Raw genomic sequence first — 26,543 nt, 5'->3', positions numbered from 1 at the left:
ATACAAATCAAGCTTCCTGACAAATTCAAAACATTTCCTTATTGATAAAAAAATAATAATAAATTCTCTCATGATGAGTAATGAAACGACTATGTTGGCTAACTCTAGAACCTCGCCTACATTCCAAACGCCACTGGAAAAATGAGTCACCCCCCCCCCCCCCTCCCTCCCTTAAGAAGTCTCCACTACGCCCTACACCAAACAAAACAGAACCTGACACTCTACATGAGCCTAATAGTGCCGAGTCTCAACAGGATTAACTGGATGAGTTGAAACGTCATTTCCTTCAACCAGTGGTACCACCTGTGTATATATATATATATATATTAAATTAAATATATATATATATATATAGCATCACCTCTTGATTAATTTAACTTAACCGGCCATACATCCCAAACTACTTCTTTAAACACTGCGATGCAAAAGAGAAAAAAAAATTATAATCAGAACACAAGTGATAGAATTCTTTATTTCAAATATTTAACACAATTGGACATTTTATCAACGTTGGCAAAACACACAAGTACAGGACGATTACTACCCAAATGATGTTTGGCTTTTTTTTTTTTTAGAAAGTAGAAAATAAATGTTATTATAAAAGATAAGTGTGACTTTGATGAAAGTTTAAGAGTGAACTAATATAAAATGTGATGTTTCACAAAAAGCCGAGGCTATGTATTGCACTTGAATGACAGCAAACATTATTGCCCCCCCCCCCCCCCCCCCCCCCCCCCCCCCTCCTCCCTTCCCCCCCCCCCCTCCCCCAGGTATTAGCTAGTAAAAACCTCTTCAACTGAATACATGATGCTGCTGCTTTCTTGTAGTTCTTAAACCAAACCACAAGGTGATTTTTTTCTGTGGCTGGTGTCCTCATCTGACTGAAAATCTGAAGAGTTCAGTGCTTTCAAAAATGTGGTGGATATGGTATATTATGTCTGGGCTGAAAGACAAGAATACATACGATATTACTGTAAATGATACATTGCGATATTACTGTAAATGATACATTACGATATTACTGTAAATGATACATTACGATATTACTGTAAATTATACTACGATATTACTGTAAATGATACATTACGATATTACTGTAAATGATACATTACGATATTACTGTAAATGATACATTACGATATTACTGTAAATGATACATTACGATATTACTGTAAATGATACATTACGATATTACTGTAAATGTTCTGTTGTTTTGCCTTGCCTTGTCTTTTGCGGTTTGCGCCCTGCAGAAAACACCTCAGACCAGTATAATGTTATTGCAGTGCTGTTTTTAGGAGACAAACACCATTTTTACAGCCCTGCAGCAAATCTCTGATCCACCATCCTGACTGCTGCGCTTAATGTAAGCTTGCGAAATCAGGAAGGTAAAACGAGGCAAGAACCCCCCCCCCCCAAAAAAAAAGAGCCACACCACGTATACACAGATCCTCCGGTCAAGACTAGGACAGAAGTGCACCAGGAAGGAAGCAAGCAAGCAAGCAGCAACGTGTGGTATTTTAAAAGCATGTATTTACTCACCAGCATGCCTCCTGGAGCTGCTTGCCCCCCGTATGGTCCCATGGGCCCTGGGTGGCCGGGCTGGGAAGGGAAGCCTCCACCACCGCGAGGACCCCATGATCCAGGGGGGATGGGAGGGAAGGCTCCACCAGGGAAGGTGCCTCCTGCAGGAGAGAAGGCAGCTCCTGGACCTCCAGGCCCATACATCCCCCCACCAGGCTGGGCTCCTGGGTAAGGCACATTGGGGTAGGGTCCTGTTGGTGCTCCGGGGCTAGTTTGGAAGGGTCCAGACGGGTACTGCATGGGGGCTCCAGGGAACTGTCCAGGTGCTCCAGGCCCGGGTGGGTATTGCCCCGGAGCTCCTGGCCCAGCTGGGTATTGCCCCGGAGCTCCTGGTCCAGCTGGGTACTGTCCTGGGGCTCCAGGTCCAGCTGGGTACTGTCCTGGGGCTCCAGGTCCAGCTGGGTACTGTCCCGGAGCTCCTGGTCCAGCTGGGTACTGTCCTGGGGCTCCAGGTCCAGCTGGGTACTGTCCTGGGGCTCCAGGCCCAGCTGGGTACTGCCCCGGAGCTCCTGGTCCAGCTGGGTACTGTCCCGGGGCTCCAGGTCCAGTTGGGTACTGTCCCGGGGCTCCAGGTCCAGCTGGGTACTGTCCCGGGGCTCCAGGTCCAGCTGGGTACTGTCCCGGGGCTCCAGGCCCAGCTGGGTACTGTCCCGGGGTTCCAGGCCCAGCTGGGTACTGTCCCGGGGCTCCAGGCCCAGCTGGGCACTGTCCCGGGGCTCCAGGCCCAGCTGGGTACTGTGCCGGTACCCCTGGGCCGGGTGGGAACCCACCAGGGGCAGAGGGAGCTCCAGGATACTGCCCTGGTGCTCCGGGACCGGAAGAGAAGGGTCCTTGACTTCCAGGGAACTGCCCTGGGGCCCTTGGACCAGACTGTGGCCCCCCAGGGAATCCCCCAGGAGCAGAGGGCTGTGTGGGGGCTCCGGGGGCCGCACCAGGCCATCCTGGGTTAGTGGGCGGAGGGGCGTTGGGGGCGGCTGGGTTGGGGTTAGCCGCTTTCTCAGCTTGGCCCGGGACATCGTCAGCTATGGCATCTGCCAGCTACATACAAGACAAAAAGGGAGGTTGCTACCATGATCTACACCAACACATTTACCATCTTAAAACAGGCATACCTTGATAATAAACGTGATTAATAAAAGTAGCTAACTCACCGAGAAATCCATGTCCTGAAAGGTAATGGGGGGGTAAAGTTGTTAGGTCTGAAGCATAACCTATTATAGCCTATTAGCTACTTTAGTTATAACAGCCTGAAGTAAATAGCAACATAGTTAAGATATCACAAGCTACCTATAAACTTTAAATTAAACTGGATTGCAGGCTGGTTAGTGTTGTTCACATGTAGAAAGCTAGATGGCTCGATGTACAGCTAACATTATCTAACATTAGCTAGCAAACATTAGCCAGCTACCAACTGATTCTACATGTTTATGCTGCTCAAACGATCAAAGTACAATAAAGAAATGTTTTTAAAGTATGTTAGGCTTTTCAACATTACCTCGACAAAAGAGGGACGTCTTTAACTAATTCTAAAGTTAGAAACAACAAGAATTTGCCAGTTGAGAGATAAAAATTACAAATAATACTGTACAAAAAACTCCTGGAATAAAGGAAGTGTACCGTCTGCACTCACGCCTAGAATATGACGTCAACATGGGGCGGAAGGAAACGGGGTTGGAACCGAATGGGTGCGTTCCAGAGTCACAGACATTTTTCTTAGATTGCAGTCGGGCAAAGGAAGATGACAAAACATTTTTTCATTTTTTTTTAAAATAAAAGAACATCTTACCCTTTCTCTCTCAAATTTGTATGAGTAAAAATTCAACTAGTACTAGTATGATGTGATACGAAAAAATATTCCCAAATAAATTATTTTAAATTGGTGTGGGGGCGGGGATTGGTCAGATCAGAGTCACAAGATTATGTGGGGGCGAAAAAAAATACTGTTCTGCACTGCCCTCCTCCGGTCTAGACAGATCAATTGAGTCTGCGCTTCAGGGAAAAATGGTAAGTTGTTCCTGAGATGGGTTGAAAAACCTTACTAAAATGTATTTAGCCAGAGATTATTTTCAAGTTGCAGCCGTTTGAGATCCTCTGTCTGCATAATCGCCTCTTTTTAATTCGAAATGAGTTTCGCTTGTTTTTAATTAAATATGCAGTTGTTCCACCCAGCTCGATGTGATATACTGCAACATGTCACGATATGGAGCATAGATAGCTAGCTAGCTAGCTAGCTAGCTGGTTAACGGATAACTCCATGCATTGTCTGAGAAAGTTAGCCACATCAAATTCCCGTGTAATTACCCTAGCTACTCGATGAAACTAGCTCATTTCAGATCGTCAAAGTGCCTTGACTATTCTATCAGATTTTATGCTCTTTGTGTACAAAATGCATGCCAGCCAGCTATCTAGCTAGATTCGCATTTCCTGTAGTTTTCGAGACCTATCTAGTTAGCTAGCTAAACTTGGCTTCAAGACAAATTAAACTCGGCATTGTCAGGGATGCGCATCTCTCATATTTGAGAGTACTAAAATATTTGTATAACCCTGTAGTTGCTCAATCGGTGCACGTCGTTATTTCCTGTTACCTGTCAAATCACATCCAGAGTAGGCCATTGAACAAAGGAATTTAACCCATCATGAATAATGATTCAGAAATGTTACGTAAATGAAGATCCCTGCTCATTCCAAGACACATCAATTATCAGGTGTGGCTGGTGGTCAGATCATTGATCGCAAAAATGTATCACAAGTTAATAGAATTTGCAAGTTCAGAGATATATCTTTATATCTAATGACCATCTCAATAATTATTCTGTAGGCTGTCATTAAAAGTTCCCAATCATGTGTTAGAGGGATCTGATCTCCTTTGAAATGAGACATGACAATTCTTATTCCTGGCCCCCATATTCATTGAGCATCTCTGAGTAGGAGTGCTGATCTAGAATCAGGTCTCCCCTGTCTACGTAATCAAATTTTATTATCATCAAAAGCATAACTGATTCTAGATCAGCACTCTCAACTCTTGAGAGGCTTTATGAAGGCTTTCCTTTCCTTCTATCCATTACTTCTAGAGTGAATCACTGGTTGTGTGTGACGTTGATGGAGACCTAGTTAAAAAGCTACGGGAATTCCGCTTCCGGAAGGAGACTAACAATGCTGCTATCATCAGTAAGTATCCTATTAATCACAACTCAGTAAGTATCCTATTAATCACAACTCAGTAAGTATCCTCTTAATCATAAATCAGTATCCTTTGACCATAAATCAGTCAGTATCCTCCTAATCATAAATCAGTCAGTATCCTCCTAATCATAAATCAGTCAGTATCCTCCTAATCATAAATCAGTCAGTATCCTCCTAATCATAAATCAGTCAGTATCCTCCTAATCATAAATCAGTCAGTATCCTCCTAATCATAAATCAGTCAGTATCCTCCTAATCATAAATCAGTCAGTATCCTCCTAATCATAAATCAGTCAGTATCCTCCTAATCATAAATCAGTCAGTATCCTCCTAATCATAAATCAGTCAGTATCCTCCTAATCATAAATCAGTCAGTATCCTCCTAATCATAAATCAGTCAGTATCCTCCTAATCATAAATCAGTCAGTATCCTCCTAATCATAAATCAGTCAGTATCCTCCTAATCATAAATCAGTCAGTATCCTCCTAATCATAAATCAGTCAGTATCCTCCTAATCATAAATCAGTCAGTATCCTCCTAATCATAAATCAGTCAGTATCCTCCTAATCATAAAGAATCTAAAGTTGACAATGTTGTTTTTTTTGTTGCTTCTACATACATCCCAAGTGCTTGGGAAGGACCAACATATTGACTGTTGAGGAACATTTTTCCTAAAAAAAAATTTGTTGGGGGGGTGTGTTTTCTCTTTCTCAGTGAAGATTGACAAGGACAAGCAGCTTGTCATCCTTGATGAAGAACATGAGGTAAGTTTCCAGATTGGTTATTGTTAGGATGACGTCAGTGTTGATACGTGTCTTTATCCACACACCTCTCATAGTGTCTCGTATGATGTAGCGTGAACCTACAGTACATATTTAACCTTGAATACCTTCTCTCTCTCATTCTAGGATATTTCTCCTGATGATCTGAAGGATGAGCTGCCTGAAAGACAGCCCAGATATCCTTTGATCTATACTGAACAAAAAAATATGAACGCAAACATTTCAACCATTTTACTGAGTTACAGTTCATATAAGGAAATCAGTCAATTGAAATACATTCATTAGGCCCTTTTTATTTTTATTTAATTTGGCAAGTCAGTTAAGAACAAATTCTTATTTTCAATGACGGCCTAGGAACAGTGGGTTAACTGCCTTGTTCAGGGGAACAGTGGGTTAACTGCCTGTTCAGGGGCAGAACGACAGATTTGTACCTTGTCAGCTCGGGGGTTTGAACTTGCAACCTTCCGGTTACTAGTCCAATGCTCTAACCACTTGGCTACCCTGCCGCCCAAATGTATGGACTTCACATGACTCGGTAGGGGCACCACCATGGGTGGGCCTAGGAGGGCATAGGCCTACCCACTTGGGAGCCAGGCCCAGCCAATCAGAATGAGTTTTTCCCCACAAAAGGGCTTTATTACAGACAGAAATACGCCTCAATTTCATCAGCTGTCCAGGTGGCTGGTCTCAGATTATCCCCCAGGTTAAGAAGCCGGATGTGGAGGTCCTGGGCTGGCGTGGTTACACCTGGTCTGGGGTTGTGAGGCCGGTTGGACGTTCTGTCAAATTCTCTAAAACAACGTTGGAAGCGGCTTATGGTAGAGAAATGAACATTAAATTCTCTGGCAACTGCTCTGGTGGAAATTCCTGCAATCAGCATGCCATCTCCCTCAAAATGTAGACTAGTGGCATTGTGTTGTGTGACAACTGCTCATTTAAGAGTGGCCTTTTATTGTCCCTGGCACAAGGTGCACCTGTGTAAAAAAAAATCATGATGTTTAAATAGCTTCTTGATATGCCACACCTGTCAGATGGATTGAATTATCTTGGTAAAGGAGAAATGCACACTAACAGGGACGTAAACACATTCTCCCATTTGACATGAATGTGTGATTTTAAGTGAAATTAAAATTTGTACCTTTATTTAACTAGGCAAGTCAGTTAAGAACAAATTGTTATTTTCAATGCCGGCCTAGGAACAGTGGGTTAACTGAACGACAGATGTGTACTTTGTCAGCTCGGGGGTTTGAACTTGCAACCTTCCGGTTACTAGTCCAATGCTCTTAACCACTAGGCTACCCTGCTGCCCCAAAGGGCTGAGCACAGTCAAATCTCTCTTATTTTAAAAGTTCTCTTTAACCTTCTGCACATTTGTGGTGTACAGCTACAAGTACGAACATGATGACGGGAGAGTCTCTTACCCTCTCTGTTTCATCTTCTCCAGTCCAGTGGGTAAGATCAGATCTGGTCCTCAACATCCCTGTAGCGACTATACCTGTAACAACAGGTGTTGGCCCATTCTTGTAAAAATAAAGATGAATTCAGTCAGCCATTTTAACCAATGAGGGCATGGTAACTAAGATTACCTTACTATTATTGGATAGTAAAATATGTTTAATTTAATACTTTAAAAAATAACTTTATTTAACCAGGTAGGCTATTTGAGAACAAGTTCTCATTTACAATTGCGACCTGGCCAAGATAAAGCACAGCAGTTCAACACATACAACAACAACAGAGTTACACATGGGATAAACAAAACATACAGTCAATAATACAGTAGAAAAAAAGTCTATATACAGTGTGTGCAAATGAGGTAAGATAAGGGAGGTAAAGGCAATAAAATAGGCCAATACATGCATATAACGGGTATTATTTTTCCCCGTAGAGAAACATATCATTGTACTTCCTCGTTCTATTTCTCTGGTTTTATAGTATTATTATTTTTCTGTCAGGATGTAAACCCGAGCAACAGATGATGTACGCCGGAAGCAAAAACAAACTGGTGCAAACTGTCCAGTTGACCAAGGTTAGTGTTTTAACTGTTTCATTTATTTATTCGTCTTTGGGAGCTCCATGCCATCTGTATTTATTTAATCAACTAGTACTGAAACACAGCTGCATCCATAAAGATATTACTATGTGTTTTACATGAAATTGGTTTCAAGATGTTGACTTATTTCTTGTGTAAAAAGAAAGAAAAAATAGTGGGCAGTTATCAATCTTCTATCGGCTCTTCCTCGTTTCTTCCTCAGGTGTTTGAGATCAGGAACACGGAGGACCTGACAGAGGAATGGCTGAGAGAGAAGCTGGGCTTCTTCGGTTAAGACCAGGCCGTTTTTGGTGATCTAATGGACTGAAGGGTTTAGAGGTGGAACGAGACACTTGGAAAGAAAAACTACATCATTCCTTACGTTTCCCTCCTCCGATGTACCTATTCCCATACACCCCCCTCCACTCCTCAACATGTGCCAGTTTCCTGTGTCCTTAATGAAATTAGCACTACCACTCCTTCTGAGATGGACAGAGCTTTCCTTGTCCTACACAAGCAAAATTCAAGGGAAATTGAAAGGAATTGTCACGGTGGCCATTTTATTTGAGTTTTGCTCGTTTAGTAATAATTAATAATGACATAATTATGACCTGATAGATTAGATTCTAACCACTTTTTTTATTTTTTTTTACTGGAACCAAAAGGATAGTTCTGATAGTAAGAGGTGATCTGTGATTTGGGGAGCTGTTTTAATTTGTTTATTAAGGCATAAATATATGACTTAATAGGAGGACGCTGGGTTGTGAAGATACAATATTGCTTTGATTCTTCTTTGTACATTTTCAAGATGGAAGTGCCTCCAGGCTTGACGCACTTTTGACCTTAAAATCACACAATCATAGCCATGAATTTGTACATCCAAATTCAATGGAGCTTTGACTGTGTTGTGTGTACTTTCTCCCTCTGCTTGGAAAGGTAGATCAGTATAAAGAAATACATTCATTTATTACAACATTCACTCACTGATTGAAGTTTATATGACACCATATGACAACAAAGAATATGAACCGAAATTACAATACTCAAAAAAAGGACAGCTTAAAATACAATTCACCATCTTGTTTCTGGATCTATATATTCTTATTGCAGTTGATCCCCCTGGGAAAAGGAATCATTGATGCTCTTGGTCGATAAGTAACATTTTAAGAGCCTGCAGCTAACGTCCTTGAGAGTGGCAGACTGTTTCTGAGTGACACAAAGGACAGTTGGTTATCTCTGTTCATCTTTTTTTTTATAGAGTAGAATCGTTGTGATTCTCAGTGAGACTTTGCAGTGATGTCATGGTACACTATTCCCTACATAGTGCACTACTTTTGGTCATGCACTATATATGGAATAGGGTGCCATTTGGGACAAGAGTTTTACCATTGAACTGTGTCCTTCAAAGTGGAGCACCTGTTTCGCTTACAAAGATTTTCATTGATACATTCATGAAAGAAACCTCGTGTTTTGATTTATACCCTGATGAAGACAGCTTGTCTGTTGGACATAAAACATTTTTTTGCATCTGAGCTGGAGTTTGTTATCCTATTTATAGTGTTCCACTCCGCGAGCCAGCACCTCGCCTAAATAGGTGTGCGTTACTTTCGCGGCGAGAACATTCTTGAAAGAAACCTCGCGTTTGATTTAGGACCAGTTTGTCAAGACGTAGCTGAATAATCCTAGTCCTGAACTAGAAAGCGATTTTTCAATAGAGACTCAGTTAATGTGTGTCTGGGGAAACCGACCCTAGAAACATCCGTCTGTGTCCCAACCTTGGACAGATGTGAATACACTGGGAGATTAGAGAATCATATTTTTGCCTTTTTTAAATCTTTTATTTTAGCAAGCGTTAAAAAAACTAAAACTTGAAGGACCAGTTTCCTGGGCACAAGGAAGACTAGTCCTGGACATTTAAAAAAAACAACAACACTTTTGCCCATTGAACATGCCTGTTAGTCCAGGACAAGTCTTAATCTACAGTATGATTGAGAAACCACCCTAAAAATATAGTGTATTGCATCTAAACTGATAATATGCCTTAAGGCTGTCTCTCTTTCCATCAGAGTATTCTTCTGAAGAACAGATTTAAAATGTAAACAAACAATGTGTACATCCCAAGTTACACTCTTTTTTTTTCCCCCCTCCCCCCTGTATAGTGCACTATGGGTCCATGGGACTGTGGTCAAAAGTAGTGCACTATAAGAAGGGAATAGGGTGCCATTTGGGATGTACATTATGACATGTCTTCCCATCTGCTGAAACGTGACATTGAAAAGCAAAAATAAGACTACAGCTTTAAACATCGCCTCATAGTCCGTATATCTGAACTGTACTGGAACATTCCTGTTTTTACTCTGAATTGTGCAATCGGCTAGTGTCGATGTGAAAAATGAAAATGCTTAATAATCTGTTCTAAAAAAAAATATATATATATATATAACTTTGATGTGGTAAGCTACTTTCATATACAAGTGCATGCTTTCGTCAGTGTGTCTTTTGTCCCGACAGTTTGCGTTATGACAACAACAACAACAATCCCAAACAAACCTTCAATAGTGTGTCAGTATGTACTGCATGTTCTTTGTTTTACACCGTGAATGTATCCTCCAATAATGAATTTTAAAAATTGCCGTACTTTAGTTGACACAAGCAATAATATAGAGAACATGCATGCAAATGGCAATCCAAGGGGGAAATTGCTGACAGTGTGTTAAGGTTAAACACTACAGTAGTTTGATAATTATCAACATGTTGTTGTTTTTTTTGATAATATGGAATGTATTCCAAATGGCACACTATTCCCTTTTATAGTGCACTTCTTAGTCCTATGGTTTTATAGTGCACTTCTTAGTCCTATGCTTTTATAGTGCACTTCTTAGTCCTATGCTTTTATAGTGCACTTCTTAGTCCTATGCTTTTATAGTGCACTATGAAGGGAATAGGCTGCCATTTGGAACTGATACATGGAGATAATCAGCCTTGGGAAGAATTCTTCAACCTGCATTCATGAATAAGATATAGCTATATCCTTGTAAAATCATGTGGCTTATTAAGTGTCTTGATCGCTCTGAATTGATGTATTTTTCCTATAATAGTTCTGTACTTTCTCAGATCAACAGCTTTTATTAATTGTTTTCTTAACCAAAACAGCGTCTCAAACATGTAACATATTCAGCTACCCCAATGGTGTGAGTGAAACTTGTGAAATAATTGTATTTTTCCATGCTTTATACACTTGTCCCAATAAAACAAAACAAAAATAAGTTTAATGTTGTTGCCTGCATTAATATCCAAAATCACCTTGTTGAATCTCTTACGTGTGTCTAGTTATAATATATGTCCGATTATAATATGGCAATTAATTACATAAAACTGTTTTTCAGGGTGAGGGGGTCTCAAATGCTTATTCTTTCGTGAAACTCCTATGGGCTGCCAAAATCGCGCCTGTCGCGACACTGTGGAACGCATCCGGAAGTAGGGGAAATATGTGCGCATACTCTGTTTCCTCTTCCTTCCTGTCTGAAGTTCCTCTGCAGTCGCAGCGTTCTGTAGTTTCTGTGTCAAGCTACACAACACAAAAATGGCGTTCACATTCGCGGCCTTTTGTTACATGCTTGCTCTATTGCTTACGGCCGCTCTTATTTTCTTCGCCATTTGGCACGTAAGTATAATGATGTCTTAATCAAACGGTATGATTTTAAAGTGAATGTAGGTATTATATAGAGAGAATGTTTTCTTCTAAACTAGTGGCAAACGGGCTTTTGGCACCCGTTAACCAACCAAGAATGAATGGCACACACACCAATTCGTGTTGTTGGACCGAACATACTCATTCGTTTATGTCCACGACCAGAATATGTGTCCTAACTAGCTATCCAGAAACAAATGGTTAACTATTTATTTTACATACAATACGTAGCTAGCCACCCGTTAGCATTTAGCTAACTTTGAATGGTAACATCAGCGTATGATTGCCATAGTTAACGGTAGCTTCCTAGCTATATGGAGGTATCTAAAATAGGGTGTAACACAGTAACATTAGTTGGCGAAATAAGATAAGCTAATACACTAATTAACCGGGGGCCTCGTCGAAACATGACAATCCTCTGACTTGATTACTGCCATTTTCCATGTTTTCTGTTTGTCCCAGTCTTCCAGATTCTATACTTTCTATTTCTTCTCGGATAAAAACTCACTTTCGATGCCTCTGAAGTCTCCTGAGTTAGACTGTTATTGGGATACCAGTTATTAATCCACATGCCTGCATAATGTATTAGTCCCTGTGCTGGCTGTTGTTGTAGCTATTAACGTTAGCTAGTGCTTGAGGACGTTGTAAACAAACACTGTAGTACAACAGTATCCTCCTGGGGATATTTGTTCTCTAATTTCTACAAAGCTAATTTCTCCTCACTGCTAATGACCACAGTGGACGTGTCCTAATACCCATAAAACCTAGCGGTCGAACAGGGAAATGGTTCCAATCGTTTTTCCACGATTCATTTTTCCCCTTTGGGAATTTTTTAGAAACATTTAAAATAAGGCCTGTGTTTCATATTGGCTTACTTTTGCGTGATGTATTGATAACCGTGTAAAACTCTCTCGGACAATGTTGATTTAAAAAAAAACTATATTCGACTATTTACGTTCACATTTAAAAAAAAATGCCAATCTTGATGATTTGCAATCGTTGTTTATGTTCAATGATGCAGTTGTCTCTGTCATACAAGATGTGGGATGAAGTCGTTTGCTTAAACATACATTCTCTTTCTCTACAGATAATTGCATTTGATGAACTGAAGACTGATTACAAGAATCCTATTGATCAATGTAACACATTGAATCCGGTGAGTAAAACATGTATGGTTGTAGGTGACATCTTTCTCCTAGCTTCTTTGACCCAATACTGATTTGCTTTCTATAATGTATGTATGTAGTAGGATGGATGAGGTTACGGCCTAGTAGTCACACTAAGGAGGGATGAGGTTATGGCCTAGTAGTCACACTAAGGAGGGATGAAGTTACTACGGCCTAGTAGTCACACTAAGGGGGGATGAGGTTATAGCCTACTAGTCACACTAAGGAGGGATGAGGTTACTACGGCCTAGTAGTCACACTAAGGATGGATGAGGTTACGGCCTAGTAGTCACACTGAGGAGGGATGAGATTACTACGGCCTAGTATTCACACTGAGGAGGGATGAGGTTACGGCCTAGTGGTCACACTGAGGATGGATGAGGTTGCGGCCTAGTAGTCACACTGAGGAGGGATGAGGTTACTACGGCCTAGTAGTCACACTGAGGATGGATGAGGTTACGGCCTAGTAGTCACACTAAGGATTCACACTAAGGAGGGATGAGGTTATGGCCTAGTAGTCACACTAAGGAGGGATGAGGTTACGGCCTAGTGGTCACACTGAGGATGGATGAGGTTGCGGCCTAGTAGTCACACTGAGGAGGGATGAGGTTACTACGGCCTAGTAGTCACACTAAGGATGGATGAGGTTACGGCCTAGTAGTCACACTAAGGAGGGATGAGGTTATGGCCTAGTAGTCACACTAAGGAGGGATGAGGTTATGGCCTAGTAGTCACACTAAGGAGGGATGAGGTTATGGCCTAGTAGTCACACTAAGGAGGGATGAGGTTATGGCCTAGTAGTCACACTAAGGAGGGATGAGGTTATGGCCTAGTAGTCACACTAAGGAGGGATGAGGTTATGGCCTAGTAGTCACACTAAGGAGGGATGAGGTTATGGCCTAGTAGTCACACTGAGGGATTTCTCTGCTGTTATGCTTAATTCCAACCTGAGTATCTGACTGTTAATCTACAGTGATCTTGTCAGTTGTCAAACTCTAACACATTTTTTTTTATCTACAATTTTTTATCGGCATAAAGACAGTTGAAAAGGTCAAAAAGATTAAAAGAGTCAAAATTGCGTTGAAGGTTTGTACCGATCTTCGATATAAAATGCCAGTTCAAGTTCAGTCTCCAGTCTGTCATTCTGCACGGGGGGGGGGGTGTTTGCAAACGTCTTTTCAGTGAACAATTCTCAGAATAGTTGCCCTCATTGGACTAATTTACATCAGGGTTATGGATTGGAGTCTCAGCTTTCTGTGCTGATTGATATTACAAAATGACTTAGCATAGCCAAACCGGCTCTACGCAGTTTATAGGATGTTGTTAGACCCTGACTCGGTCGAACATCCTCAAGAGTTGAGTCCTATGATGAAGTTCAACTGCCAGTTTCCATTTCTCCTTTTTTTTTGTTGTTTTGGTTCTTTCTCGTGCCTGAGCCACTAGCATAGCAGTCATGTACACATGTTACTACGTTGCATTGCTTCCTGAGTTGTGTGCCTTCTGTATCACCCAGCCCATTTCCCCCTGTGAGATATATAGATCCTTCGTGATTGGAGAGTACAGTAGCTCATAGCATAGACTTCATTTCAACCACTTTTAACAGGCTGCTATGTTTCTATGTCTGTCACTGGCTCTTCAGTGCTTCAGATTTCATATATCAAAGTGTAAGGAAATGGGGGGGGGGGGTAAAAACTGGTCCAAAATGTGTTTGTGTACCCTTTTATTTATAATCATTTTAAAGCTTGTATCCCAAAACAGGCACCCTATTCCCTATTTTAGTGGTGCACTACTTTTGACCAGGGCCACCATAGGGATTAGGGATGCCATTCGGGACGCTCACCAAGAGGGGTCTTTGGTCTGTAGGAGGTGTAGTTGTTGTTGTATTACACTGGACGAGGTGTTCCTCAAAAGCATTGGGATGTGTGGAAGACTGCATCAATGCAGACACCAATGTTATTGACCTGTGTAGCACTACGTACAAACGTTAACTGAAAAGACTTGCAAATGCTCAGAACATGCATGAATCTATACAACCTACCCTTTGTTTCCACATAGTGCTGTGATAAGGACACGTCTGTAATATCCCTAATATTAAAATGACCTATTTATTCACTAGTTGGCTGAGGATTTAATGGGAATACTATTTTATTTTTTATTTTTTTTCCCCCCAAGGAGATATTTTAAGTAGGGCCAAGCCTACATTTTAATAGGTTAGGCTATAATTCAATATTTAAAGAGTGAGTATTATAGTTCCACTGACGGGTCTCCGACAGTTTAACATGGATTTTGTGTGGACAGTGACAGGAGACTCCTTAAACCAGGCGGTTAATCTGTGTTTTATTACTGTGGATCTCTGGACTGGTTAATCTGTGTTGTATTACTGTGGATCTCTGGACTGGTTAATCTGTGTTGTGTTACTGTGGATCTCTGGACTGGTTAATCTGTGTTGTGTTACTGTGGATCTCTGGACTGGTTAATCTATGTTGTGTTACTGTGGATCTCTGGACTGGTTAATCTATGTTGTGTTACTGTGGATCTCTGGACTGGTTAATCTATGTTGCGTTACTGTGGATCTCTGGACTGGTTAATCTATGTTGTGTTACTGTGGATCTCTGGACTGGTTAATCTATGTTGTGTTACTGTGGATCTCTGGACTGGTTAATCTATGTTGTGTTACTGTGGATCTCTGGACTGGTTAATCTATGTTGCGTTACTGTGGATCTCTGGACTGGTTAATCTATGTTGTGTTACTGTGGATCTCTGGACTGGTTAATCTATGTTGTGTTACTGTGGATCTCTGGACTGGTTAATCTATGTTGCGTTACTGTGGATCTCTGGACTGGTTAATCTATGTTGTGTTACTGTGGATCTCTGGACTGGTTAATCTATGTTGTGTTACTGTGGATCTCTGGACTGGTTAATCTATGTTGTGTTACTGTGGATCTCTGGACTGGTTAATCTATGTTGCGTTACTGTGGATCTCTGGACTGGTTAATCTATGTTGTGTTACTGTGGATCTCTGGACTGGTTAATCTATGTTGTGTTACTGTGGTTCTCTGGACTGGTTAATCTGTGTTGTATTGCTGTGGATCTCTGGACTGGTTAATCTGTGTTGTTACTGTGGATCTCTGGACTGGTTAATCTATGTTGTGTTACTGTGGATCTCTGGACTGGTTAATCTGTGTCGTATTACTGTGGATCTCTGGACTGGTTAATCTATGTTGTGTTACTGTGGTTCTCTGGACTGGTTAATCTATGTTGTGTTACTGTGGATCTCTGGACTGGTTAATCTGTGTTGTGTTACTGTGGATCTCTGGACTGGTTAATCTGTGTCGTATTACTGTGGATCTCTGGACTGGTTTATCTGTGTCGTATTACTGTGGATCTCTGGACTGGTTAATCTGTGTCGTGTTACTGTGGATCTCTGGACTGGTTAATCTGTGTTGTGTTACTGTGGATCTCTGGACTGGTTAATCTGTGTCGTATTACTGTGGATCTCTGGACTGGTTAATCTATGTTGTGTTACTGTGGTTCTCTGGACTGGTTAATCTATGTTGTGTTACTGTGGATCTCTGGACTGGTTAATCTATGTTGTGTTACTGTGGATCTCTGGACTGGTTAATCTATGTTGTGTTACTGTGGATCTCTGGACTGGTTCATCTGTGTTGTGTTACTGTGGATCTCTGGACTGGTTCATCTGTGTCGTATTACTGTGGATCTCTGGACTGGTTAATCTATGTTGTGTTACTGTGGTTCTCTGGACTGGTTAATCTGTGTTGTGTTACTGTGGATCTCTGGACTGGTTCATCTGTGTTGTATTACTCTGGCCTGGATCATTCAGACCTGTTGTTGTACCACAACCCTACTGCCTTTGTATGTCTTAACTAGTCCAAGGTTGCCAGTTTTTTTTTTTTTTTAACACCGGTGTAAGAATCAATTCTAAATTGTCAAAATAAAGTAGTGCTGTAAAATGCTGAGATTTTTTTTTTTTATATCCCCAATTGCTTGACCGTCATGCTTTCTAGACTAGCGTTTTGAGTTTAATAGTTGTTTGTAAACACAACGACAGTAGATTTTTACTAGACTTTGGCTCAAGCCTATATATGGTCACCTGGGGGGGGTTTGGAACAGATGGCTGTAGAATCTAACACCCTCTAGATCAACATTTTGTAGGAATCACTGATTGAATAGTAAAGATGGGTGGAGTTAATTTACATGAAACATGAATTCATCTAGGTATAGTGTGAATCCAAAATGGAACCCTATTCCCCATGTAGTGCACGACTTTAGACCAGGGCCCTCGTCAAAAGTAAGGCACTATGTAGGGAATTAGAGTGCGATTTTGGGTTTTCATCCTAATCTCTAGTTCTGTTCAAGATGGGCGCCGCATCACAGACCTGCAGATTTGAGTTTCACAGGTTTAATCTTAAGTAATCAAATTTGCCCTTAATAGTTTCGTTTTCTCTTATGGGCAACGTCATATAGCTTGTGTCCCAAGGGGGGCACCCTATTCCCTATGTAGTGCACTACTTTTGACCAGTGTCCCTATAGGAAATAGGGTTCCGTCTCCTTCCACATGTAGCAGTGCAGGGATAAAACCCACTGTGTCCACCCCCTCCCACCCCACCCCCCTTCCATCTGTGGGCAGTGGCGGGTCATCCTGAACCACCCCTCCCACCCCACCCCCCTTCCATCTGTGGGCAGTGGTGGGTCATCCTGAACCACCCCTCCCACCCCACCCCCCCTTCCATCTGTGGGCAGTGGCGGGTCATCCTGAACCACCCCTCCTTGATCAAATGCATGGCTTCCATGTAGTGATTCCATCTGCCCCCCCCTCCCTCCCTCCCTCCTCCTCCTCACAAGCCAGAGCCTACACCAGATGACATCACAGTAGCCCTGTCCTGCCCTATGGGACAGACAGACAGGATCACTCACCCCTGCGTCCCCAAAAAGGCACCCTATTCCCTACATTGTGCGCTACTTTTGACCAGGCCAGGGCCCATAGATTAACCATAGGGCTTTGTTCAAAAAGTAGTGCACTTATTTTTTTGTTAAATAGGGAATAGAGTGCCATTTGGACGCAGCCTAGGTGTGAGTTGATTCCTCCGGCACTGGTGTCCTCTCTCTGGTCCAAACGTATATGATATGATGCATGTTTCACGTCGTATGTCTCTTGGTAGTGCATGAATGGTGAAAGGTGCGTTCTGTTCTCTGCCCTGCCAACCACCCCCAAGGTCTTGTGCAATGAGCATCTACTGTATGACGTAATGTCAACGTGTGTTAAAATCATCAACAATGTGTGTGTGCTGAGGGGGGGGGGGCTGTTTCTTCAAAATGTTGATGAAATCTGACTGTTAGTTCCATTATCTATTTAATTCCTGTTCATGGTGTCCTGTGTACTTTATTGTTATGTTCTAATTATTAACATAAAGTCTAAAACAATCTGAGAGATTTTGAGATGTCTATTTCCTGATTTATAGGTGTATTCTACAGTCTATTTCAGTTTGAGTCAGTTTAATTTCTGAAATCTGAAGACCGGTCTGAGGCAGCCTTCAGAGACTCCTCCTGACTCTTGTCCAGTCTGTAGAATGGTCTGAGGCAGCCTTCAGAGACTCCTCCTGACTCTTGTCTTGTTCATATGACTCCCTCCTTATAAGGCTAATAATGTGTTGTTTACTAATGTTGTTTACATGCTCCTCCCAGCTTGTGCTCCCGGAGTATCTCATCCATGTGTTCTTCTGTGTGATGTTCCTGTGTGCTGCTGAGTGGCTCACCCTAGGCCTCAACATGCCACTGCTGGCCTACCACGTCTGGAGGTACGTACACATCTAGAACAACCTTGACTTTGACCGGGATTCAACCCTTGGAGTGCTGTCGATCAATGTGCTTTTTTTTTAAAGGCAATGTTTCCGCGTTAGCATATATCACGTTAATGGTAAATGCTGCAGATGTCAACTCAATCTGAAATTCACCTTTAAACGTCGAGCGCGATATAACGCTGGATCAGATTGAGTCTAAGCCTTACATTAAAACATTCTAACCCAGGGGCCTCCCGGGTGGCGCAGTGGTTAAGGGCTCTGTACTATCAGAGTCCCTGGGTTCGCGCCCAGGCTCTGTCGTAACCGGCCGCGACCGGGAGGTCCGTGGGGCGACGCACAATTGGCCTAGCGTCGTCCGGGTTAGGGAGGGATTGGTCGGTAGGGATCTCCTTGTCTACATCGCGCACCAGCAACTCCTGTGGCGGGCCGGGCGCAGTGCGCGCTAGCCAAGGTTGCCAGGGGCACGGTGTTAAGAAGCAGTACGTCTGGTTGGGTTGTGTATTGGAGGACGCATGACCTTCAGCCTTCGTCTCTCCCGAGCCCGTACGGGAGTTGTAGCAATGAGACAAGATAGTAGCTACTACAACAATTGGATACCACGAAATTGGGGCGCTATTCCCGCTGCAACGTTGACCCTTACAACTGCTTTTTTTTTTTTTTAACGATTTGTTGAAAACAACTTGATTTAATCTCGACCTGGGTGACGGATTTCTGCTTGGTTAATGCTCCCGTTTGTAATGCTGCCTTTCGGTGTTTAGTAATGTTTCTACAGAAACCAGTGTAGTTGACTTAGAAACCAAGCTGAACACAGCTATGTGTCCTGTCTTAATGCTGGAATGCAGAAATACTTTATTTTTCCCCCCTATAAGTACATGTTTAATGTGTTATGAATAAATAGCTGTGTTTGAATACTGTTATTCGAATCTGGTATCAGGATAAATATAACAATGAGTCACCGATTTTATACTATGTATTTTTTATTAGCTAAGTAATAAATGGCAAAAGCAACTTTCGTATATACGGGCTCTCTGTCCCACCTCGCAGGGCAGAACAGAGAACTGACAAGACGTATGTAAAACAGTATTCTTTATACTGTGATAGACAGTTCCAACCCGTCTGTTGGCCTATCACAGTAGAGACTGGGCGTGTTTTAAACTTGCTCAGCCTATTGCAGGCGCTCAGGCGGGTCCCCGCCTCTTGGCGCTTCTGTTGATAGATGTAACTGTTGCTTGTGAAGAACATCCAGGCTCTCATGCTCCATACCGTTATCTCGCACCTGGCTCCGTTATCTAACAAAAGACTGCTTGTTCTCGCAACACCCCGCTCTGAATGTGCCCCCCTCCCAACTAATTTGAACAGTTCCTGTCTTCATGCTTCTCTGTATTTTTCCATCATGAGAAAGTCCCCTGGCCCTGACACTTTTAACAATGTTTCAAGTCAGCTATGTTGCTTAACACATACATCCACACAAGCCAACAGCAGATAATATTCAATCATATACATGGTAATGGCTATAATGTAAAACACAGGATCCAACAATACCCAAACTAACATACTGTATACTACACACTTAATGAGTAGTTCATTTTAGTATACTGTAAACAAACAGTATCCATTCAGTTGAGTATACTAGCACTAAGTCTGTCTACCGGAAGTTGATACTGTTGCTATGCAACCTCTTGCTAGCTTTTTAGCATCAAATTACTAGCTATACATTTTATGACTTTGGGTGTGTTTGTAAATTCAGTCTGAAGTGCCAGAGTGTGCTCTGGGCATTTGTAAATTCAGTTTGTCCGTTCCTTCTAGGCGAGAGACTAGTTACTTCCAGACACAAATGACAATTTTACACTCTCTAGCAGAGCTGGTTAGGCTGTTTCAATGTCATCCAGATCGTTGGTGACGATTTGCTGCTGCAGGCAACAATTTAATTCAGCTTTTTTTGTTGACGTTTGCCGACACCGGCCATTCAACTGGTGTTGCACGTTCGTAAATTCGTCAGTTATTCTGCGTTCTGGCACACTAAGGCGAAAGTGGTCTGAAATCAGAGTAGATAGCCAGAGCTAATTTATGTCCATTGAGAAAGCACAACGACTATACCACTTAGCCTAGAATGACTTGAATAATCACGTCAATGAACTTTGTGTAGTTAGTTAGGTATCATCTAGTTAATATACGGGCAAGTTCCATCTTTTAGTAGCTTTTACACCTGCATTGCTTGCTGTTTGCGGTTTTAGGCACTTTGAGATATCAGCTGATGTTAGAAGGGCTATATTAACACATTTGATTTGGATTTAGTAGCCAATTAGCGTTAGCTAGCTGCTGTAATGATATGCTACGCGTAAGGATAGCGTAGGCAACAAAAAAATGTCCGCCAACATAACGTGTAGCTTAACTTATTTGAAAAGTCATTACTTTATTACACTGCTTAACCTTTGTCATTAGTTAAAGCAATTAATTTGTATCCGCTCTCGTCGGACTTCGGCTTCATATTTTCCGCCATTTTCTTCAATTCTGAAACACTATGAAGCCACGCCCATTTTCTGAAGAATTGCATTATGGGCCCTAAAAGCATGGAAATCGTGTCCACTGCTTGTATACTTCGTATTTTGGCGAATGTAGTACGACATCTGGGAACTTTTAGCATACTATCTATACCATACCATGACCAAAAAAGCATACTACGTACTCAAATTACATCACAAATAGTGCTGTTTGTATAAGTATTCGAACACGGCTAATGTCTTGTGTTTTCATGCAGGTATATGAGTAAATGTTTCATATGTTTCTAAAGGGTAATCATACATTTTTGTCTCATATGTTTTTCTGCAGGTATATGAGCAGGCCGGTGATGAGTGGTCCAGGCCTCTATGATCCAACTACGATCATGAACGCTGACATCCTGGCCTTCTGTCAAAAGGAGGGCTGGTGCAAACTGGCCTTCTACCTCCTCTCCTTCTTCTACTATCTCTATGGGTATGTTATTATCTCTACCTCCTCTCCTTCTTTTACTATCTCTATGGGTATGTTATTATCTCTACCTCCTCTCCTTCTACTATCTCTATGGGTATGTTATTATCTCTACCTCTACTATCTCTATGGGTATGTTATTATCTCTACCTCCTCTCCTTCTACTATCTCTATGGGTATGTTATTATCTCTACCTCTACAATCTCTATGGATATGTTATTATCTCTACCTTCTCTATGGGTATGTTGTTATGTCTACCTCTACTATCTCTATGGATATGTTATTATCTCTACCTCCTCTACTATCTCTATGGGTATGTTATTATCTCTACCTCCTCTACTATCTCTATGGGTATGTTATGTCTACCTCTACTATCTCTACGGGTATGTTATTATCTCTACCTCTATCTCTATGGGTATGTCATTATCTCTACCACCTCTACTATCTCTATGGGTATGTTATTATCTCTACCTCTACGGGTTTGTTATTATCTCTACCTCTACTATCTCTATGGGTATGTTATTATCTCTACCACCTCTACTATCTCTATGGGTATGTTATTATCTCTACCTCTACTATCTCTATGGGTATGTTATTATCTCTACCTCTACTATCTCTATGGGTATGTTATTATCTCTACCTCTACTATCTCTACGGATTTGTTATTATCTCTACCTCTACTATCTCTATGGGTATGTTATTATCTCTACCACCTCTACTATCTCTATGGGTATGTTATTATCTCTACCTCTACTATCTCTATGGGTATGTTATTATCTCTACCTCTACTATCTCTATGGGTTTGTTATTATCTCTACCTCTACTATCTCTATGGGTATGTTATTATCTCTACCACCTCTACTATCTCTATGGGTATGTTATTATCTCTACCTCTACTATCTCTATGGGTATGTTATTATCTCTACCTCTACTATCTCTATGGGTATGTTATTATCTCTACCTCTACTATCTCTACGGGTTTGTTATTATCTCTACCTCTACTATCTCTATGGGTATGTTATTATCTCTACCACCTCTACTATCTCTATGGGTATGTTATTATCTCTACCTCTACTATCTCTATGGGTATGTTATTATCTCTATGGGTATGTAATATCATCTGCCTATTCAAGGCTCTGGTTTTCCTTTGTTTTCAAGTGTTACTTGCCATTTATAGTAAATACACGGAAGATCTTCTCTGGCTCAAATAATTATCCTAACGAATATCACACCATTAGTCATTTTTGTGTATTTTTTTTAATCCAGTCTTCACTCCAGACGATATGCCAGAGAATCGATTTAAACATCGCCACCCTAAACAAATTATCTTTATTTTCCTGATTTTATTTTTTTCTCCCTCTCTAACAGGATGATCTACGTGTTGGTGAGCTCTTAAGAGTGGTCAGAGGAATGATCTGCATGTACGAGATGAAACGCTGTGGTTTCAGTGGAGAAGCTGAAACCGGGACCTGCAGGAAGACTGATTATTTACCACAGAGTGATACAAGATGTCTGCCGTTTCAACAGGATGGACTAACCTAACCTCCCCTACCCAGAGCAGACATTACAAACAACATTTCTCCCTTTTTTTTATTTTTATCTTCAAATTGGGTCACAGCTTTCCTCTCGTTCATAGTTTTAGTCAGTCCACTGAATGCTTTCTGAGAGGAAGACTAACAACGACAGACATTTGGACCCCCCCCACCCCCCCTCATTAGGTGGTTATCTGATGCTTTAAAATTGATTTCAAATAGTTTTTTTGGACCCCCACCCCTCCCTACTGTTTACAAATTAGAAGAGATTCTGTTGTGATCAACACCGTCAGTTATATTCAGAGCTGTGTTGCTTATTATCTAATAAATACTGTATTAAGGATGTGAATTATATGCCAAGCTTGTGAACATTTTATTTTGTGTTGGGGTTGTCATAATTACATGCTTATTCAATTGTAGAATATTGAAAACTCGAACTCACCTAAATAGGTGAATAAAGGGTTGAATGAGTCTTATCTTGATCACCTGATGGGAAATGTGTTGCACAGACAGGGACAATCAGTACGGTTGTCTTATATCAAACTATTTGATACATTTATTTTAGGTTTACTATGCTTTCTGAAAACGTATCATTCTACTTTTGTGGCCCCTCGTTATACATACTTGCTTTTAAGGGGCGTTTTTGTTTGTAGATGCTAATAGGCTATTTTGATGTGACGCTACAGCAATCCCGAGTAGACATTTCTGAAATGTGTGATCATAAAAACGTTCCTACTGAGGCATGTGTGTAACCATTTGAACCTGCTATGTACTCAAAAACAACCAATTCCATCATGTACCTGTTTAGATTTGACTTTACTGCATTGGTTTAAAAATGTATATTTCAATTTTGGCTACCAAAAAAAATATCAATTTTTATTTATTTGAGAATGTGTCTTTTGCCAAGTTTCACACTCCTATTACATTGTGACAATTTCAGGATTTTTAATCAGGTTGTCTTGATTTGATTTCCATTTGCAGGAATTTGACTACTTTCTAAAAAGATAAAGAATATTTATCCCAATGTCTTCTGTAATTGACTTTTTAATCCAACCTGTAAAGTCATCAGGAAGTAAATTGTTTCTTCACTTCCCACATGTTCATACTAGAGAAGCTAATTTCACCAAGGAAAATATTCAAATCTGAACACATTCATGGTAAGTGCTGCATAGAATCGGCCCAATCGGGGGGGGGGAAAGTCTTTAAAGCGGATTTTCCACAGTACAGATTGAATCTAGACCCAAAATCACAACTAGACTCCAAATAAACCTACACTAATGTGCACCAGATTGGTTTAATTTCCTGGCTCAATGGACAGAGCTGATCTACCATTATGCTGTACAAACATGGCGCTCACGCCTCAGACAACAGTCCCACGTAATAGAAGCCACTGTATTGGGATTCAAATAGTTCTTTCATAATGGAAAGCAGATATCAGAGCATGGCAACACGATGATCTCTTAAACTTTTAGTTTAAGAACAATAGGGCTTTAAAAACAAACATTCTTTAAAAAAAAAGTGCTTTAAGAGAACACATACAATCATGTCAAACCATCTCTTCTTGAGAGCGGTTAATATTCAATGCTTTTATTACTCCCAATTAATTTAAAAAGGACAGAGTTCAGTTGATGTTGAAGGGGAATGGTATCACCGCGACACCGATCGCTCTGTTGAGACTGCCTTGGTTTCTTGGTAGGCAGAGTATTTTTCCCGGAACTCATGCAGGAAGTTGTATTGCTGAAGGAGGAAAGAGGAAGTTACAGCAACATTATAGAGAATCTGGACAGACAATACATTAGTGGCTCCAAATCTGTTTCTGCTCTCTTGACAACAATGAATTTATGGCTCAGCAATGGAGCTGGCAAGAGCAAAAACAGATCTGGGACCAGGCTTCTACAATAAGAGATTTTTGATAAAGATTAGAAGTGTCTCCTCACCTTGACTGTCTGAATGGCCCCACCCCCTCTGTGCTCTCTTAGGATCTCGATGGCTTTGTTGGGAGTCATGGAGACGGACAGTTGAAGCAGCAGACAGGCAGCAACTGTTGAAGACAGAGACACCCGTTCAGAGTCATGTTGTTGAGGCAAAATGACTGACTAGCAAAACATTTTTTATAATAATAATAATTCGTACTTAGTCCAGAGCGACCCAGACCTCCATAACAACTGGCGAGAGAAGCACAGAATATATTAGTAGTTAAAACACGTGCTCGTTTTGTGAAGACAGGAACGTGCTACCGGCACTTTAAAACGACCCCCATCTCAAATATTTTGAGATTGCACTAATAGGGGCTAAAAATTAATGCATCAAGTCAAACGACGAACTTGTCAAAAGCACGATTTTATTGCATGACACCGTCAGTAATCCAAACTAACACTTTCCTACTCACTGGATGACAGTCTTCCGGTTGTTGTGTAGGTTGGCTTGCAGTCCCTCCAGTATCTGGCAGCACTGCTGCAGATCAGGGGTGCCCCCATCAGGGAAGGGCAGGTGGTGCACCACGAGCCCCTGCTGCCTGTAGGTCTCCAGCAGGCTAGGCACACGGTACTTATGGAGCTCTCCTCTGGTACAGAACACAAACACATCCTGCACCCCCTGGTTCTGCAGCTCACCTGGACAAAGAAGATGTGAAGATACTGTAGGCATGTGGACCAAATGTCCCCCTATTCCCTTATAAAAAGAGCACCCATAGGTAACAGGATGCCGTTTGGGACACAATGTCAACAAGCGGATTCAGAACAACACTACAGTCACGTCGGCCTTGACTGCACCGAAAGACAGAGAGAAGATCCCCCCCCCCCCCCCCCCCTCTCCTCCCGCTGACAATGATTACCCATGATGACAAAGACATAACAGTTCACAACCCATCCAATCTCACCATAGCCCTCTCAGGGCAATTAGCCTACTATTAGGACACTTGATTTCACAGAAATAGGTCAACTTACCAACATCTCTCAGTAAATTTCTTCTGATATCTTTGAATTTGCACCCTGGCAAAGGACATATTCCAAGAAACAGAGAACAGTCCACTATGGACAAGGGCAACCTGTCAGGGAGAATGGTTGATCAATGTACTACCAGGTCCGCTAGGCTATGTATAGATACATGGGTCACCTACTTGAGCAGTGACATGTGTAACCAGGCCAGTGACCTTTGCCCTGAGTCATGTGTCAGTTAGCAACTTGCCAGGAGATCTGGAAAGGTGTCAGATGCTCTTCACAAACTTCCTCTTCATCCGAGGATGAATCAAACTCACTGGTGGTCCTCATTGTTTCTGGCTGAGGCGGGGTTGGAAGGAAGCTATGTCAGTCACACACATTTTTAAACGACATTAACCGATAGCTAGCTAGTTACTGTAATGACAGAACAAGTAGGTGCACTGGTCCACTGGCGACCAAACACACACACTCCATGTCTACATGACCGTCTTGGTCAAGTGCTGTTTCAAGTTAACGTTAACACCTGTAAGATCTCTCATATCTGTGTTAATATGGAATCGGTGTTAGACATTAATTGTTAGCTAGCTAAATAATACTTTGATCTGAATGATACACAAGCTAACGAGCGTTAGCTGTCTGACCTAGCTATGGAGTTACCATCGTGCTAGCTAACTAATGGAAAGCAAATTATTATTATTTTTTAATAGCATCGTGAGAACATTGCCTGAAGTTAATCAGAAGCTAAAAAAATAAATAAGACTTTCTTACCAAATACACAATGAATTGACGTTTTTTTGTGTACAAATTTTGACAGAGAGTTCATGAACGCTTGTCAGCTACGATTTAAAAA

General features: G+C 41.5%; 4 protein-coding genes across 5 annotated transcripts; 2 read left to right on the top strand and 2 right to left on the bottom strand.

The window, feature by feature from the left end:
* Positions 1 to 452: 452 nt before the first annotated feature.
* lgals3a (uncharacterized) lies at positions 453 to 3,240 on the bottom strand. Of its 2 annotated transcripts, XM_036955331.2 has the most exons (5): positions 3,077 to 3,240; positions 2,733 to 2,747; positions 1,540 to 2,619; positions 1,223 to 1,285; positions 453 to 943 (listed from the first exon to the last, which is right to left on the bottom strand). In XM_036955331.2, exons 3-5 carry the CDS (start codon positions 2,595 to 2,597, stop codon positions 874 to 876), a joined length of 1,191 nt encoding a protein of 396 aa, XP_036811226.2. In that variant the 5' UTR covers positions 2,598 to 2,619; positions 2,733 to 2,747; positions 3,077 to 3,240; the 3' UTR covers positions 453 to 873. The 2 variants fall into 2 exon arrangements, with proteins under 2 accessions (XP_036811226.2, XP_036811225.2); XM_036955330.2 differs by lacking the exon at positions 1,223 to 1,285 and having other exon boundaries at positions 3,077 to 3,238.
* gmfb (glia maturation factor, beta) lies at positions 3,226 to 10,845 on the top strand. Its single transcript, XM_090211663.1, has 7 exons — positions 3,226 to 3,585; positions 4,653 to 4,749; positions 5,480 to 5,529; positions 5,674 to 5,725; positions 6,919 to 6,999; positions 7,503 to 7,576; positions 7,803 to 10,845. Exons 1-7 carry the CDS (start codon positions 3,583 to 3,585, stop codon positions 7,872 to 7,874), a joined length of 429 nt encoding a protein of 142 aa, XP_090067789.1. The 5' UTR covers positions 3,226 to 3,582; the 3' UTR covers positions 7,875 to 10,845.
* Positions 10,846 to 11,116: 271 nt separating this feature from the next.
* cnih1 (cornichon family member 1) lies at positions 11,117 to 23,778 on the top strand. Its single transcript, XM_036955329.2, has 5 exons — positions 11,117 to 11,243; positions 12,358 to 12,426; positions 18,140 to 18,252; positions 21,085 to 21,228; positions 22,591 to 23,778. The coding sequence occupies exons 1-5, from the start codon at positions 11,163 to 11,165 to the stop codon at positions 22,616 to 22,618; spliced, it is 435 nt and encodes a 144-aa protein (XP_036811224.1). The 5' UTR covers positions 11,117 to 11,162; the 3' UTR covers positions 22,619 to 23,778.
* Positions 23,779 to 24,325: 547 nt separating this feature from the next.
* On the bottom strand, positions 24,326 to 26,530 carry cdkn3 (cyclin dependent kinase inhibitor 3). The gene is made up of 7 exons (XM_021574895.3): positions 26,462 to 26,530; positions 25,941 to 26,032; positions 25,700 to 25,800; positions 25,144 to 25,366; positions 24,888 to 24,919; positions 24,692 to 24,795; positions 24,326 to 24,491 (listed from the first exon to the last, which is right to left on the bottom strand). Exons 2-7 carry the CDS (start codon positions 26,021 to 26,023, stop codon positions 24,402 to 24,404), a joined length of 633 nt encoding a protein of 210 aa, XP_021430570.2. The 5' UTR covers positions 26,024 to 26,032; positions 26,462 to 26,530; the 3' UTR covers positions 24,326 to 24,401.
* Between the last annotated feature and the right edge of the window lie 13 nt (positions 26,531 to 26,543).

Source organism: Oncorhynchus mykiss, chromosome 19, assembly GCF_057628025.1.
Source record: "Oncorhynchus mykiss isolate SJ-2025 chromosome 19, ASM5762802v1, whole genome shotgun sequence".
Classification (NCBI taxonomy): Eukaryota; Metazoa; Chordata; class Actinopteri; order Salmoniformes; family Salmonidae; genus Oncorhynchus; species Oncorhynchus mykiss.
The sequence above is the reverse complement of the archived record's forward strand: the minus strand, read 5'-3'. Positions and strand labels throughout refer to the sequence as shown.

What these genes read in the sequence shown, in the direction of transcription:
- cnih1 (XM_036955329.2), top strand. Translation starts at nt 11,163, where the DNA reads ATGGCGTTCACATTCGCGGCCTTTTGTTACATGCTTGCTCTATTGCTT. An exon ending in TTTTCTTCGCCATTTGGCAC is followed by an intron (nt 11,244 to 12,357) that starts GTAAGTATAATG and finishes CTTTCTCTACAG; the next exon opens with ATAATTGCATTTGATGAACT. An exon ending in CTGGCCTACCACGTCTGGAG is followed by an intron (nt 18,253 to 21,084) that starts GTACGTACACAT and finishes GTTTTTCTGCAG; the next exon opens with GTATATGAGCAGGCCGGTGA.
- lgals3a (XM_036955331.2), bottom strand. Translation starts at nt 2,597, where the DNA reads ATGTCCCGGGCCAAGCTGAGAAAGCGGCTAACCCCAACCCAGCCGCCC. An exon ending in CAGCTCCAGGAGGCATGCTG is followed by an intron (nt 1,286 to 1,539) that starts GTGAGTAAATAC and finishes TCCTAAAAACAG; the next exon opens with CACTGCAATAACATTATACT. An exon ending in CGCAAACCGCAAAAGACAAG is followed by an intron (nt 944 to 1,222) that starts GCAAGGCAAAAC and finishes CTTGTCTTTCAG; the next exon opens with CCCAGACATAATATACCATA.
- cdkn3 (XM_021574895.3), bottom strand. Translation starts at nt 26,023, where the DNA reads ATGAGGACCACCAGTGAGTTTGATTCATCCTCGGATGAAGAGGAAGTT. An exon ending in AAATTTACTGAGAGATGTTG is followed by an intron (nt 25,367 to 25,699) that starts GTAAGTTGACCT and finishes TTCTTTGTCCAG; the next exon opens with GTGAGCTGCAGAACCAGGGG. An exon ending in AACCGGAAGACTGTCATCCA is followed by an intron (nt 24,920 to 25,143) that starts GTGAGTAGGAAA and finishes TTCTCTCGCCAG; the next exon opens with TTGTTATGGAGGTCTGGGTC.
- gmfb (XM_090211663.1), top strand. An exon ending in TCCTTGATGAAGAACATGAG is followed by an intron (nt 5,530 to 5,673) that starts GTAAGTTTCCAG and finishes CTCTCATTCTAG; the next exon opens with GATATTTCTCCTGATGATCT. An exon ending in GCCTGAAAGACAGCCCAGAT is followed by an intron (nt 5,726 to 6,918) that starts ATCCTTTGATCT and finishes CCTTCTGCACAT; the next exon opens with TTGTGGTGTACAGCTACAAG.